The sequence below is a fragment of the Dipodomys merriami genome, unplaced genomic scaffold (genome assembly GCF_024711535.1).
Source record: "Dipodomys merriami isolate MVZ:Mamm:240054 unplaced genomic scaffold, mDipMer1.0.p SCAF_9, whole genome shotgun sequence".
Lineage (NCBI taxonomy): Eukaryota > Metazoa > Chordata > Mammalia > Rodentia > Heteromyidae > Dipodomys > Dipodomys merriami.
In genome coordinates this window covers 52,075,686-52,091,693 of record NW_027206512.1, presented here as the reverse complement: position 1 = coordinate 52,091,693, position 16,008 = coordinate 52,075,686, and the positions used below count along the sequence as shown (strand labels likewise).

General features: G+C 39.5%; 1 protein-coding gene across 2 annotated transcripts in view; it reads left to right on the top strand.

The window, feature by feature from the left end:
• Positions 1-14,511, top strand: part of Anapc4 (anaphase promoting complex subunit 4) — a 39,295-nt gene extending 24,784 nt beyond the window's left edge. Inside the window, exons 17-28 of one of the 2 annotated variants that reach the window (XM_070012677.1) lie at positions 1,493-1,539; positions 3,022-3,078; positions 3,357-3,413; positions 5,435-5,528; positions 7,434-7,531; positions 8,325-8,386; positions 8,474-8,512; positions 8,598-8,699; positions 10,842-10,916; positions 11,382-11,555; positions 13,256-13,379; positions 14,160-14,511. In XM_070012677.1, the coding sequence (XP_069868778.1) occupies positions 1,493-1,539; positions 3,022-3,078; positions 3,357-3,413; positions 5,435-5,528; positions 7,434-7,531; positions 8,325-8,386; positions 8,474-8,512; positions 8,598-8,699; positions 10,842-10,916; positions 11,382-11,555; positions 13,256-13,379; positions 14,160-14,387 (1,157 nt within the window). In that variant the 3' untranslated portion in view covers positions 14,388-14,511. Of the gene's footprint in view, positions 1-1,492; positions 1,552-3,021; positions 3,079-3,356; positions 3,414-5,434; positions 5,529-7,433; positions 7,532-8,324; positions 8,387-8,473; positions 8,513-8,597; positions 8,700-10,841; positions 10,917-11,381; positions 11,556-13,255; positions 13,380-14,159 lie in introns of both variants that reach the window. The other variant, XM_070012676.1, reaches the window with a different exon arrangement.
• Positions 14,512-16,008: the final 1,497 nt, after the last annotated feature.

Here is a 16,008-nt window from a genome sequence, read left to right as displayed (position 1 = left end):
GGGCAGTGGTGCCCTTGCTGAGTGGTACACAGACTACTTTAGGACTTGCTTTGTAATGCCACTATGTCTTTGCCATTGGGTAGGCAGTAATTAACAAATACCTGTTGACTTCACATGAGATGGTTTGATCACCACTCTGAGGTACTTGCATCTTTTTTAGGTCCATTTATACTGCTATTTTTGGGGTAGGGGGTGGGGGGTGGGGGGTCCTATCGTGGGGCCTGTACTCTGGGCCTGGGTGCTGTCCCTCAGCTCTTCAGCTCAAGGCTAGCACTCTACCACTTGAGCTACAGCGCCACTTCCGGCTTTTTCCTTTTTGCTTATGTGGTGCTGAGGAATCAAACCCAGGGCCTCAGGCATACAAGGCAAGTACTCTACCACTGAGCCACCTTCCCAGCCCTATACTTCTATTTTTGTGACATATATTCTTTAAATAATGAAACACACATTTCTCTCCAGCATATGCAACATTTAGTTGTATGTCTCATATTTGTTAAAATTTAGAGTGAAATACAAGATAAATTACTTTTGATATGCTAATACTGCTAAGTGTCCAGATGTTCAGTTCTAATATTACAAAAACAGACTTTATGCTTGTCACTCTACTATAGTTACTTTTGTTTAAAACCTGAATGTGATCTTAAGTTACTTGAATTCTTGGTTGGGTATTTTTGTTTGTTTCCTTTTTTTCAATGGTATGATTGATAGTTGGAATAGGGAACTGGAGTTTTTTCAGGCTAGCTTGTTGCAGATCTGAGTTTTAATTAGAATACATTGCAATATTAAAAGTAGGACTTTAGAAATCCTTTTCTCTGATGGGATTAGTGGTTTAGTTTTACTTGTAATTATTGCGTGCTCTAAGCATCAGCAGTAGAAGAGCAGTGTGTAACTGCTCAGGTCTTATCTCCAGAATGTGACACTGTTGTCACATCAGCTTTGTCGCTGATACGAGGTTATAACTTTGTTGTCTTTTTTTTTGTAAAATGTAATTTTCATGAAGGCATTTTTACTGCTCTGTCCCCAGCAGCATAATCAATAAGGTTTTGTTTGGGGTGAGGACCAACAATCCTGAATATATTTCAGATCCTGATTGTCAGATTTTAGTTCTTTAGTTTAATTGTTCAAAGAGAATGTTTTTTGTAGTAAAAAGAAACTGTTCAAATGGAAATTTTAGTTCAGTAAAACTCATTTGGGGGGGCTGGGAAGGTGGCTCAGTGGTAGAGCGCTTGCCTTGCATGCTCAAGGCCCTGGGTTCGATTCCTCAGCCCCACATAAGCAAAAAGAAAAAAGCCGGAAGTGGCACTGTGGCTCAAGTGGTAGAGCGCTAGCCTTGAGCTGAAGAGCTGAGGGACAGCGCCCAGGCCCAGAGTTCAGGCCCCACGACCGGACCCAAAAAAAAAACAACAACTCATTTGGTCTTTGAGGTATATCTGTAATAAAAAATTACATTTCTAGTTTCCTTTAAAGATAATTTTTAACTTTGTATTTCCAGCTATGTTGAGAATGACTGAAGACCATGTGCTTCCTGAGCTGAATAAGGTATGCACAGAAGTACGTATGGCCAGCCCTGCGTGTCAGCAGGTTCCATCTCAGTAGATTCAACCAACCACCGATGAAAAAATATTCTGAAAATAATACATCTGTTCCAAACATATGTACTTGTTTTTCTCTTTACTATTCCTTACACAATACAACAATAGTTATTTACATTGTATTAGGTGTTACAAGCACTCTAAAGGGATATTAAGTGTACAGGAGGATATGTTTTCTTATATAAAGATCTTGAGCATCTGTGGATTGTGTTATCCGTGGGGGTCTTAGACCCAATCTCTCAGATAACAGGGGACACCTGTGTAATTTCCTTATGTATTGTCCTGATTGAGCTCAGCCTTACTCATGGTTTTGTTACTCTTACAGAGTTAGATAACAGGACATTAGGCTTTTTATCTAAAGAAATTTGAGTGTTTGCATAATATTTTCATCCTGCAGAATACTGTTATGGATATTTGAATTTACAATTTTCATGTTTGAATGAGGTTTTATAATTCTTAAACATAGCATCCTTAAATTCTTTAACTGCCTTGTCTTTTTTTAAATTGTGAAAATACTGTACAGAGGGGTTACAATTACATGGACAAGATAATGAGTACATTTCTTATCAAGCATTGTAGCCTCCTCCTTTGTTTCCCATCCCATCCTCTCCCTGCCCTCCCACCCAACCCTCCTCCCCACCCACCAAAGTTGTAAAGTTAGTTTTCGACATATGACTTGTACATCTCATTGTTGCAATGGGTCCACCTGTATCCCTATTTAAATGATTTGTTTTTTCCCTTCCCCTCCACAAATTATAGCAACATCAAATACAGTGAAAGCAGAGGTTATACCGTGGGGGAGGGACATAAAAAGCAACAAAGAAATAATCTTATAAATGTGTTAGAAACAATCGCATGAAAGAAAAAAACATTTGAATACATATCTTAGGGTTCATTTTCCTAATATCACCTTATCTGACCTTTTCTGCTTGACTCAGACATATACAAGTTATTGCAAATAAGGGAAACCATGGGATCTATGTTTCTTTGATCCTGGTTTACTTCACTTAGTATAATTTTTTCCAAGTCTCCATTTCCTAACAAATGGGGCAATGTCATTCTTTCTGATGGAGGCATAGAATTCCATTGTGTATATATACCACATTTTCTTGATCCACTCATTTACTGAGGGGCATCTGGGTTGGTTCCATATCTTATGCCTTAAGTCTTAAACGCATTTTTATTTTCCTTGAAATATAAGTACTTAAATGTTGTACCTAAGTTGAAGCCTGGAAATGAGCAGTTTCTTTCTGTGAGGATGTGGAAGGAAGCATTCCCTGAAGAGCGAGCTCAGAGAACGGCCAGCCTCTTCCTTGCTACCCACAGCCCACTCACCTGCACCCAGGCCCAAACCGTGGGTTCAGGCAAATTATTGGGAAGCTTACTTTTTACCTTGATTTGTTTTCTTTTTGCCCCTTTTTGTTAATAGATGACTCAGAAAGATATCACATTTGTTGCTGAATTTCTTACTGAACATTTCAATGAGGTAAGAAATCGCTATTTTTACAATTTAGCCACTTTGAAAATAATCACAGCAAACATGGTTCATGGTAAAAAGTAATTAGCAATTAAAAAAGACTAATTTTTAAAAGACTAAGCATAAAGTCTATAAGTAGACTTCTGTTTGTATGTATCTTACAGTCTACAAAAGACTAAATGCAATGGATAGCTGTTTTATAAATATACATATTGAGTTTGTTAAATTTAAGATTATTTTCTTAATATTTTGAGCTTTTAGAAATAAACTATGTTTGTTCTTTCTAGGCTCCTGACCTTTATAATCGAAAAGGAAAATACTTTAATGTTGAAAAAGTTGGTCAGGTATGGGCTTTCTATTGAACTTGGTTTGATTTTTAAGAACGAATTTTAAGACTTTGTACTGTTAATTCATATTATCTAAAGTTTATGGAAAATAATATAATGCCAGTATAACTGGCATTGTTGTGTATTTTCTCAGCTGTCTTTGATATCCAGCTTAATAGAAGACAGATAATTTTAATGTCTACCTATGTGTTTATTGTTTTAATATGCTAATTTGCTTAATGTATATAAGGAAAATCTAACTTCAAGCAGGTGTGTGTCCTTGGAAAGGAGAAATTACTGAACTAGTTTTGTCCTTTGAGGATATCTTTAATATTACACAAAATCCTTCCAAGTGTTGGTCTCTTGGAAGTTTTTGGGTTTTTTTTTGTTTTTTTGTTTTTTTTTGGGTCCAGTAGTGGGGCCTGAACTCTGGATCTGGGCGCTGTCCATGAGCTCTTCAGCTCAAGGCTAGTGCTCTACCACTTGAACCACAGCGCCACTTCCAGCTTTTTTTTTTCTGCTTATGTGGTACTGAGGAATCGAACCCAGGGCCTCATGCATGCAAGGCAAGCGCTCTACCACTGAGCCACCTTCCCAGCCCATCTTGGAAGTTTTTAATGTGGAATCTAAAATTGGGTTAGTAGACACTTTATACTCAGTTTCATTAAAAATCTCTCCATCTTCCTTGCACTTTGAAAGGGACTTTTACTCATGCTTGTTTTCATAGCATCATAACTTGGTCTTTTTAGAAATATTGGTTCTCTGGGTTGTACAGATCTTTTTAAGTACTGATGCCTTGCATTATACATTATCTAAATATCAGGTGACTTCAGTCTACTCTAATCAGAGTCTTTAGTTACTGTGAAGCTGTCAGGCACTCAGTAGCAGATGCAGGTGCCAACATTTTGCTTTAGAAGTTGCTTTTTTTTTTTTTTGAGACAGGGTCTTGGTATATAGGCCTTAAACTTGTGATATTCCTGTCTCTTCCTCTTCTAAGTGCTAGAATGACAGGCCTTTACAACCATGTTTAGCTGAAATGTTATTTGCAATAAATATTTCAGGTTCTTTTGTTCAAAGTCACTTTATTTTCAAGAAAATACCTGCCAAAAGTAAGAGTTTGAGGGGGTAGAGGGATGGATGATTATGCATGTTCAAAGGGGTGACATTGACCAAGACATATTTGTCCATAAGCTGAACAATGGCAACTCCTTTGTGCATCTACTTAATAAAATAAATAAAAAAATTTAAAATTAGAAAATACCTCACAAACATCTAAGTATGAAGAATCAGTTTGTCCGCTAGTCTTTTGTTTCCAAGTAAAAATGGAATGTCATTTTTTTTACAAAATGTCTGCCTTTACAACTGAAACAAGACAGTTTCAGTCTTTCTTCAAGACAACTTTGCATGCTTTGATGTGTTGTAAAATCACCCCTGTGTGCCTCCCAACTCTGTCTCAAAAAAGTTAAAAGATCTGCCCTCAAGAGTTGAGAATTAACAATTTAATAGCTCTATCAGGATAAATGAAACTGGATATGTGACGAAGAACACAAGACTACCAGTAGAATTTGGTCCACTAGGTGAGGGGTGCAGGTACTGGCTGTTCTTTCTTCCACACCTTCAGTGCAAACGTTGACACCATGAAAGGGCAAGTGACACCTTGGCACTAAAGCTGGCATTCACCTTGTAGTCAATGGAAGCATGCTGAGCACTCTCAGGGATGGGCTACACTGTGAGAACTGCCATTGAAGAGCATACTGTCAGTTGGTACTTGTAAAACTTAAATATATCTCTGATAGGTAAGAGTAAAATATATCTTGAAAATGAACCACAAAATGTAAACTCTGGTTTCTACACTTACTGTAATCTGACCATTTAAGTCATTTGCATTTTGTCTAGAATTTGTCACCTCACTTAGAAAAATAATGTACCTTCAGAGAACCTGGCAGTACAACAAGATAACTTACTAACTAGAATAACGTTAAATACAGGTTAGAGCCTGACTCATTGCTTAACTGAAAAAATTTTAACTGTGTTTTTAGTATTTGAAAGATGAAGATGATGACCTTGTCTCACCCCCTAACACGGAAGGAAACCAGTGGTATGACTTCCTCCAAAACAGCAGCCATCTTAAAGGTACTTCATAAACCAAGGAGATTTTGGCCATGTTTATACGTATTTGAGATTAAAGAGTAGCCTCAACATTTGTCTAATTTCCTCAGGTTTACTTGGCATGTCCATTTTATTTGATTAGAGAACAGCATTTTAACAAGTAGAGGATGATGTCACCATGATAGATAGAAAACACCCTGAAATTAACTGTGCTGTGGTACATTAACTATGCTGACACCAAAATTATTTTTTTCCCTCCTGACACCAGCCAGTTATGATACCAGCTGAAGGTCCTGCAATGCAATTCATTGCAGTTATGACACTGAGCACCCACAGTGAGCATTAGCCTCCAGGGGGAGAAAGGCTCAGTCCGCTAGACTCCTCACATCACATCAGTCCCAAGAGCTAGGTTCCCTTACCCACACCTCTGTGGGACTTGACTATGGGGCATGTGTCCACAACTTTCCCCCTTAAGTTGGCATAGCTTCCAGAATGGTGTACAATGCTCAGGAACACATTCAGCTTTCCTTTCCAGACTGTTTGTGGAAAACGTCATTCAGGGTTTGGTATGGAGGGAAAGGCCACAGCTTTTAGATCCTCCCAGCATTCAACATCAACCAGGGAGCCATCCAAACCTCCCTACTGTCTTTTTTTTTTTTAATTATTAAGAAGGTTAGTAAAGAAGGGTTATGGTGGGCTGGGAAGTTGGCTCAGTGGTAGAGGGCTTTCCTTGCATGCATGAAGCCCTGGGTTTGATTCCTCAGCACCACATAAGCAGAAAAAGCCGGAAGTGGCTCTGTGGCTCAAGTGGTAGGGTGCTAGCCTTGAGCTGAAGAGCTAAGGGACAGCGTCCAGGCCCAGAGTTCAGACCCCATGACCACCAAAAAAAAAAAAAAAAAGAAGAAGGGTTATGGTTATGTAAGGTAGGTAAAGATTACATTTCTTTTTTGACAATGTCACCCTTTCCCTTACTCTCTCCCAGTTTGTCTTGGGTTTTTGATGGAGGCTTCATTATAATGATTAAGTCACTGGGGTAGAATTCAACCCCAAGACCCTATTCCTTTCCTGCAGTCTGGCAGATGGAGCTGAAAGTTATAAGCTTCTGGTTAAGGTATAGTCTTTCCACCCCACCAACCCTGAGGCTTTGCAGGAACCTGCCAGAGTGACCACATTAAAATTGGCCATCACATTTACTACTCAGGAAATCTCCTGGGTTTCAGGAGCTGTGTTTTGGGAACTGGGGACAAAGGCACATGTTTTTCTGTAATTACCCAGTATGTCACCTCTTGAACCTTAAAGTGCTGAAATGATGAAGATTTTTTTTACCTAACACAGCTGGGAAGGGAAGTGCTGAGTGTGGGAGAGACAGTCTCAGAGCCATTTGAGCTGGTGGGCCTGAGTCACAGCTTGATGCACAGCTCTTTTCATCCCAGGCAGTTCCAGAGGCCCAGTAGGCCTCTTTGTTTTTTTCCTTTTAAGTTGGAGAATACGATGAGTTCTTATGGATATTGTAATACTGTATAAAAAGAACATTTTAAAATAAAAAGCATACTGAATACAACAGCAAAAATGAAACAAAGCTAGCAGCGGCAGAGTAGCCTGGAGTGCTGCTGCTATCACATTGTGGCAGAACAGGTTTCAGTACATAGCTTACTGTTTCCATTGCCTTCCATTTTTCTAATAGCCAATAGCGTTTTACTGTTGGGCTTTGGTGTAGGACTAAGCATGAGTAGGACCAAGCGAATGTAGTTGTATTAAGTGGGCTGGATTGAAGAGAGATTTGGTCATTTTTTTTTAACAAGGTATGTCAAAAGTATAATGAGAATTCCACCATGAAAAACTATGGGCTGCCTCTGACACTGGATTATTTTCTCCTAATCATTGGTTTGCTATGGTTTTTGTTTTGTTTCTGTTTTTGTCTGAAACCAGAAAGCCCTTTGCTGTTTCCTTATTATCCTCGAAAATCATTGCATTTTGTGAAAAGGCGGATGGAGACCATTATTGATCAGTGTTTGCAAATGCCAGCAGTAAGTTGGAAAGAAATGCATGTCTTTGTGTGGGAACAAGAGTATAGTATGTCTCATCTATGTAAATGAACATAGATATTAGGATAAATTGTAAAAATGCTGGTTTTGATTGTCAAAATTGGCAGTTTCTTATGGCTTGGTTATATCCATAGTTAATTCCTTATATAAATTTATTTTACTTTATGTATTTTTTTAATTATTATAAGGTGGGCACTTATGGCTCATGCCTGTAATCCTAGCTACTCAGGAGACTGAGATCTGAGGATCGAGTTCAAAGCCAGCCAGGGCAGGAAAGGCCATGAGACTTATCTCCAGTAAACCACTTGGAAAACCAGAAGTGGCACTGTGGCTCAAGTGGTAGAGCACTAGTCTTGAGCTGAAGAGTTGAGGGACAGAGTGCCCAGTCTTGAGCTGAAGAGCTGAGGAACAGAGTGCCCAGGCCCAGAGTTCAAGCCCCACCACGGACCAAAAAAAAAAATATATTGTAAAGGTGATGTACAGAGAGGTTACAGTTACATAGGTCAGGTACTGAATACTGTACATTTCTTTTTGAACAGTGTAACCCCCTCCCTCATTTTCTGCTCACATAAATTTAAAAATTATCATCTTTAGTAAAGTATCTTTAATGTTTTATTTGCCCCCCACATCAATCTCATTACAGTCTTAGTCCCAGAGCTGGTGTGTCTTGTCAGTGACTGATGTCATGGGACCAGAGGGAGGGAGTGGTCCTTTAGCACAGGCCAGGCAGGCTCCTCACCACTAGCTGATGTTTTCAAATCTTGTTTTTCTGTAGGATGTAATTGGAAAATCAATGAATCAAGCCATCTGTATTCCGTTATATAGAGATGCTAGAAGGTAATCTTCTTTACCTGTTAGGTAGTATAATTTAGCAGCCAGTTTGAATTTTTCTCATGTTTTTTGTTTTTTTTGCTTTTGTTTTAGTGAGGACTCTGCGCGCAGATTGCTCAAATTTCCTTTTCTGTAAGTGTGTGTCTCCTCATCTTGTGTAAACAGTAGTTTTTGTTCTAAACTTAAATAGCTAAATACATTACTTTTCTTTCCTTAGGTGGAATAATAAAAGTTCAAATCTACAGTATCTCCTTTTTACTATTTTAGAAGACTCGCTGTATAAAATGTGTATCTTAAGAAGGCATACTGATATTTCCCAGTGAGTATTCCTTTGAAGTTTGAACTGAAGAGATGAGAGCTTAATATTTGTAATAATAATAAGCATTCAGCTTCCCTTCCAGCATTTCGGGTTTCAGCGAAGCTGCCTCATGACTTTAGGTTTGCATTCAGTATTCTCAGTTCTCACATCTGGGAGATGGTAATGCTGAGTTGAGAAGCTATTTGATCCCTTCTTGTTCTGGAGTTTTAACCTTTATTAGTATATAGCCTCGTATATATAAGTTTTTTTTTTTAATAGGTTTAGGAAAATGACAGCAGACCTAGGTTATATCTAAGGAACACTTAGCAATTCAAAACTGTGTTAGTAAGTGCTTTATAGAAAGGCTTTTTTTAAATTTTAGGTTAATTATCTTTCATCAAATAAGAGATGTTGCCCACAGAGACTTTTTGAGATTCCAAAGTAAACATTCTGAAAATCAAATGTATTCAGGGTTCCATTAGCATTTTAAACGGTTTTAAGTCTCACTATGAAGGTACTATTTTATTTGTGTGTGCCAGTCTGGGGCATGAACTTAGGCTCTGGGCATTGTCCCTGAGCTTTTGTGCTCAAGGCTATTGCTTTCCCACTTGAACCACAGTTCCACTTTTGACTTTTTGGTAGTTAATTAAGATAGGAGTCTCCTGGATCCCTGCCCAGGCTGGCTTCAAATGATGATCCTCAGATCTCAGCGCTGAGTAGCTGGGATTATTGGCATGAGCCACCAGCACATGGCTAAAGGGATTTTTTTTTCATTGTCAAGGTGATGTACAGAGGGGTTACAGTTAATAAGTAAGATAATAGGTACATTTCTTGTCTAACTTGTTACCCCCTCCCTCATTTTTCTCCTTTCCCTTCCCTCCCCAATCCTCCCCCTTGCCAAATTGTACAGATCATTTCCAACATACTGACTTGTGAATATGGCTGTTGCATTGGATCCCCCTTGTCCTTTGTCTCACGATTCTGTTCTTCTTTCCCTTTCCTAATTCAGATAAATGTATATACAATACCAGGGTACCAAAATGAAATAAACCATAGGGGGAAGAACACACCAAAGAAACAAAAAGCACATAGTACATTAAAAACAACAACAAAGAAAGACCTCATGTTTCCATGTCTTGGAGTTCATTTCGCTTAGCATCATCTTATATGGTCATATGTACATAGCTCTTCAGCTATTTTTCTAATCTGTTAAGATTATCCTAGATGTATACTAATTATTGCAAATAAGGGAAACCATGGGACCTATTTTTTGGGGGGGGTCTGGCTTCACTTGATAGGATTTTTTTCCAAGTCTTTCCATTTCCTTACAAATGGGACAGAGTCATTCTTTCTGATGGAAGATTATAATTCCATACTTACACACACACACATATATATATATATATGTATGTATGTGTGTGTATATATATATATATGTATACATATGTGTGTATCACATTTTCTTTTTTGTTGGTCATGGGACTTGAACTCTGTGCCTGGGCACTGTCCCTCAGCTCTTTAGCTCAAACCAAGTGCTCTACCACTTGAGCCACAGTGCCACTTCCAGTTTTCTGGTTTATTCAGGATAAGAGTCTCACGGACTTTCCTGTCTGGACTGGCTTTGAACCGCGTTCCTCAGATCTTAACCTCCTGAGTAGCTAGGGTTACAGGCGTGAGCCACTGGCACCCAGCTTTACCACATTTTTTTTGATCCATTGATCTACTGAAGGGCATCTGGGTTGGTTCCATATGTTAGCTATGGTGAATAATGCTGCGATAAACCTAGTTGTGCTTGTAGCTTTAGTATGACCTTGTTTGTGGTCATTTGGGTAAATGCCCAGCAGTGTTATTGCTGGGTCATAGAGGAGCTCTATGTGTCTTTTGAGGAACCTCCACTAAAGGGAATTTTTGAATTCAAGATGTTAGTTGTCCTTAGTTATGGCCTTTAGCTACTTAGTGATTAAGATTTTAAACCAAGCTGATTTGCCTGACTAAGTGTTTAAGTTATAGTATTCTGGAGTGGAAGTGGTAGTGTTGGTCTGGGATTTGGGAAGTAGATATGTGTGCTAACATTGCCAGTCATGTTTGTTCAGGCATTTAGACTTACTGGCTATGTAGTTGTTCCATAGGGTCTCATTCCCCTCTCTCCTTTCTTTCTTCAAGATCTGTGAGTAATGGACTAATTGCTGTGAAATTTGGGAGTTTCACCTATGCTACAACTGAAAAAGTCAGAAGAAGGTAACGCCCCAGCCTGATTTGGGACAGAAGCATGTGGGATGTATGTGTAGTCAGTGCTATGTCAGATGTGCTGTCAACAAAGGGGCTCTGTCACTTGTAGGGGGGCAGATTTTCTTTTACTTTGATTCTTGTTAGCTCTGTTCACTCAGTTATATATAAGGTATCACTCATGAAATTTTCACAGGCTTAAGGCCTAGCCATTTATGTCCAGAGTTTTCTAGAACTGTGATAAAATGTCACAGATCATTTTGTTTGATCTCATGATTACTTATTTTATGTTATAACTAGTTATATTTGTGAAAATTGATATAAAAGTATAAACTGATAAGGTGTTTTGTCATTGCAGGGAATATCACCTAGGCTTTAAATTATTTTGTTTTTGCTTAGTGTCAGCATAATGTTATGCATACTGTATTTCAGTGGTTATGATCATTTCTGATATAACAAAACGCATCTCACTTCCAGCAACTACAGCTGTTTAGATGCCCAGTTTTATGATGATGAAACTGTAACAGTCATTCTTAAAGACACCATGGGACGTGAAGGAAGAGACAGACTCTTGGTCCAGTTGCCATTGTCGTTTGTGTATAACAGTGAAGATGCTGCAGAGTATCAATTCACTGGAACTTATGCCACAAGGTAACTAACTACTTTAGTGGTAGAGGGTCTGTGTGGTAAAAACAGTTAGCTTTATTTTTTTAAAGATAGGATCTCAAAAAGAGCTGGAAGTGTGGCTCAAGCGGTAGAGTACCAGGTGCTGAGTTCAAACCCCAGAACCACCAAAAAATTAAAAAAAAAAAAAAAAGTGTCCCATTGTGTATCTCAGGTTGCCTCACCTTGAAATAGCCAGGCTTGGCTCAAATTCATAAGGTTCTTGCCTTGGTCTCCAAGGTGTTGAGTTGTCAGTCATATGCTACCAGGCTTAGCTGATAATTAGCTATATTTACCATATGCCAATAATTCCAGTTTCTTAGATATGCTAGGCAATGGTTTCTAGTTACTGGTTTATCCATACAGACAGTTGAGCAGAAAACCTGCTTTTTTTTTTTTCTCTTTGTCTGTCATGGGGTTTGAACTCTGGACCTGAGTGCTGTCCCTCAGTTCTTCAGCTCAAGGCTAGCACTCTGCCACTTGAGCCACAGTGCAACTTCAGGTTTTCTGGTGGTTTATTGGAGATAAGAGTTTCACAGTCTTTCCTGCATGGACTGGCTTTGAACTATGATCCTCCTGAGTAGCTAGGATTACAGGCATGAGCCACAAGTGCCTGCCTGGCTTCCTACTTTGTATTTTTAAAATCCTAACTTTATACAACACACTAAAACCCACCAAACACTGTTAGGAAAAGGTGAGGAGGAGACTAATTGCTATTAAATTTAGGAGGATCGGGGCTGGGAAGGTGGCTCAGTGGTAGAGCGCATGCCTTGCATGCCAGAGGCCCTGGATTCGATTCCTCAGCACCACATAAGCAAAAAGAAAAAAAAAAGCCGGAAGTGGCACTGTGGCTCAAGTGGTAGAGTGCTAGCCTTGAGCTGAAGAGCTGAGGGACAGCGCCCAGGCCCAGAGTTCAGGCCCCATGACCGGACCCAAAACAAAAAACAAAAAAAAAATAAATTTAGGAGGATCATCTACACTAGAACTGAAAAAAATCAGAAGAAGGTAAGTCTTCCTTCATGCTATAAAGTCTTCCCAAATGTTACAAATTTCCTAATGTTACAATTGTATGTTACCTCAAAAATTAAAAAACGGAAAAAAACGTACTGACTTTAATCATTGTCTTGTCCCTTGCTTTAATATTAAACTAGGAATTTTTGCTAGAATAAGATGAGGAATTATTTTGAATGGAGAAGAGGACTTCATTTGAATTATGTTTTAAAGGATAGCATTAACTTTAGTTTGTTGTCACTAATAATTGTAAACTTGCCTTTAGTATTTTCCAGAATTGGGACCCCAGTTCCATTGCAGAGTCTAAAGTCAGTTCTAGGAGATAGTTTTAGTTGCTTGAGGATTTAAAGTAATGAGATCCCTTCTCTAATTTAAAAACGTGGGCATCTGCTCTCCTTGAAAGGGAATTGAGGACTGGGTACATAGCTCAGTTGTGCAAGGCCTGAATTTAATCTCTAGTACTGTGTCCTTCCTCCCCATCACCCAAAAAACAAAGGGCACCAAGACCTTACTAAAATGAAGCCAAGGCTCTGTGGAATGTAGTAATTTTACAGACTGTCTTGTCATCTGGGAATGGAGTATGGGTGGGAGTAGGACTCTAGTTGCCCCAAACCCCTCCTCTAGTGAATGTGGGAGGTGGAGGTCCTGTTTGATTCCTGGGCTGGTTTTTCCTCCAGGCTAGATGAACAAAGCAGTGTTATTCCCACACGCACCCTGCACTTTGAGAAGCACTGGCGGTTACTGGAGAGCATGAAAGCTCAGTACGTTGCTGGGAATGGTTTTCGCAAAGTGTCCTGTGTGGTGAGTATGGCTTTGTTTCTATGCAGCATCCTATGAGTACTCAAGCACGTCATCTCCAAGGCTCATTCTCTGCTTGTCATTCTGTCCCTTGGTTTCAGTTAACTGAAAAGCAGCAGGCTAGCTATTTTGTTTTCTTGTTTGGAGAAACTTTGAGTAATTAAGAGCAATTTCAGAGCCAGGTGCTGGTGGCCCACTCCTGTAATCCTAGTTACTCAGGAGGTTGAGATCTGAGGATCTTACTTTGAAGCCAGCCCAGACAGGAAAGTTCATGAGGCTCTTATCTCCAATTAATTACAGAAAAAGCCAGAAGTGGCTCTGTGGCTCAAGTGGTAGAGTGCTCACCTTGAACAAAAGGATAGCACCCAGGCCCAGAATTCAAGCTCCATGACTGGCAAAAATAGTTTGGGTTCTAAGTTCCATAAATTCACCACTGTGGTGTGTGGAGATCTTTTATGTAAAATGAAGGTAGAGTTGGGTGATTTTATAGTAAAATGTTAAAAATGTAACTTTCCTATAAAACTATTCTTTGCTTAAAGCTTTTGATTTCTGCTTCATTTTATAAAATTTGTTTGTAAAGCCATTAGTTAGAAAATTGTTAATGTGACTCCTGACACCAGTGGCTCATACCTATAATTCTAGCTGCTCAGGAGCTGTGGCTCCACTAGAACACTAGCCATGAGCAAAAGATGCTCAGGCCCCGTGTTCAAGTCCCAGTTCCAGGTGCATGTGCGCTTTCACACACACACAGAGACACACATTAACGTGCCTTTTCTTCTTTAGTTAAGTTCAAATCTCCGTCATGTGAGAGTATTTGAAATGGACATCGATGACGAATGGGAGCTGGATGAGTCTTCAGATGAAGAGGAGGAAGCCAGTGGTAAGCCTGTGAAGATCAAGGAGGAAGTGCTGTCCGAGTCAGAGACAGAGGCCCACCACGCCTCTGCTGATGCTCCAGCCCCAGAGATAGTCGTCAAAGTGGAGAAGCTTGACCCTGGACTGGACTCATAATCCAACTTGCCATTGTTATTACATGTTACTGTGGCAGAAAGGACTCAGAAGATGGACTGAGATGTCTTGGGCTGTGCTTAATTTTCTTTGTATAACAAAGAAATAAACAGTAACTTTTTTCATATTTTGTATCACCTTCTCTTAGTAGGATGGCCATTGTAATACTTTCTCTTTGTTAGAAGTCTTTAATAATGTGTAAAGAAAACACAAATGAAGAGGCCAGGTGTGGTGGCTCATCCTGGTAATCCTACCTACTCAGGAGGTAGAAATTTGGAAGATCCTGGTTCAAGGTCAGCCTGGGCAAAGTTTTCAAGACCACATCTCAATCAGTAAAGCTGGGCATGGTGATGCTGACCTGGGCATACACCTAAGACTCTATTTGAAAAGTGATGCCGAAAGTGCTAGGGTTGTGGCTCACGTGGTACATCACCTGTCTAGAAAGTGTAAGGCCCTGAGCTCAAACCCCAGTACTGCTACAACAACAAAATTCCCACAAATTTGATGAGATGAAAAATTGGTCAATTTCCTCAATCAAAAAGTTACTCAGAATTCCTGTCTGAGAAATTCAGTAATCCTTTATAACTGCAAATCTTGTATACTTAGTATTTTTTAAACATTTTATTAGACAATAATTATTCTAGGTTTTTAATCTAAATCATGTTTGATCTCTAGAATACTTTTAATGCTGTCCTTTAAAATGAATCAGCTGATAGCCAAAAAAATGAATCTTGCCTCAAAAACTTTAAATAGCAAATTCACTGTACCCACATGATTAGTTTTCTTGTTGTGTTTCTGTATGCATATCAGAGTTGCTTTGAAGCAGCCATGTTTAGATGTATTTCCCCCCTGAGAATACTTGGTCAAGGACCTGAAATAGCTGTTTGGGTGATTGGCTAGCTTGGGAATCTGAGAAGAATGGCTGAACTAAATACAACCCCAAGTTAGTACAGGTGTGCTCCTATTGTCCTCCTAATGCTTAGGAGCCATTCCAGAAGCTTCCAGTGTGCATGAATTCTACTATCAGTTCACTGATAAATGAAAGGACCAGTCCTTAAACATGTAAATATCATTGAGCAGGAAGTCTTACACTAACCATGTGAGTGGGTATCTACAGGGTAGATCAGTAGTTTGTCAGCTTAATAGGTTGGTAGATAACACTTGGGTTTGGGTCTGCTAGTAAAAATCAGAGGAGGCCATTGTTTTTCTTGAGGCACCCTTACTGGGTCCTAGAACACTACACTAAAAAAGTGAAGTTAGGGGCTGGGAAGGTGGCTCTGGTAGAGCGCTTGCCTTGCATGCATGAGGCCCTGGTTTCGATTCCTCAGCACCACATCAGCAGAAAACGCCAGAAGTGGCACTGTGGCTCAAGTGGTAGAGTGCTAGCCTTGACCTGAAGAGCTGAGGGACAGCACCCAGGCCCTGAGTTCAGGCCCCATGAACAGCAAAAAAAAAAAAAAGTGAAGTTACCCATGTCACCAAAAGGAAACGAGTTCTTATCTGACTTCCTAAGAAATAAGCCCTAACAGCTAAAATTCCTAGGCACCGGTGGCCCTCTCCTGTAAATACTAGCTAACTCAGGAGGCTGAGATCTTAAGATTCTGGTTCAAAACCAACTTGGGCA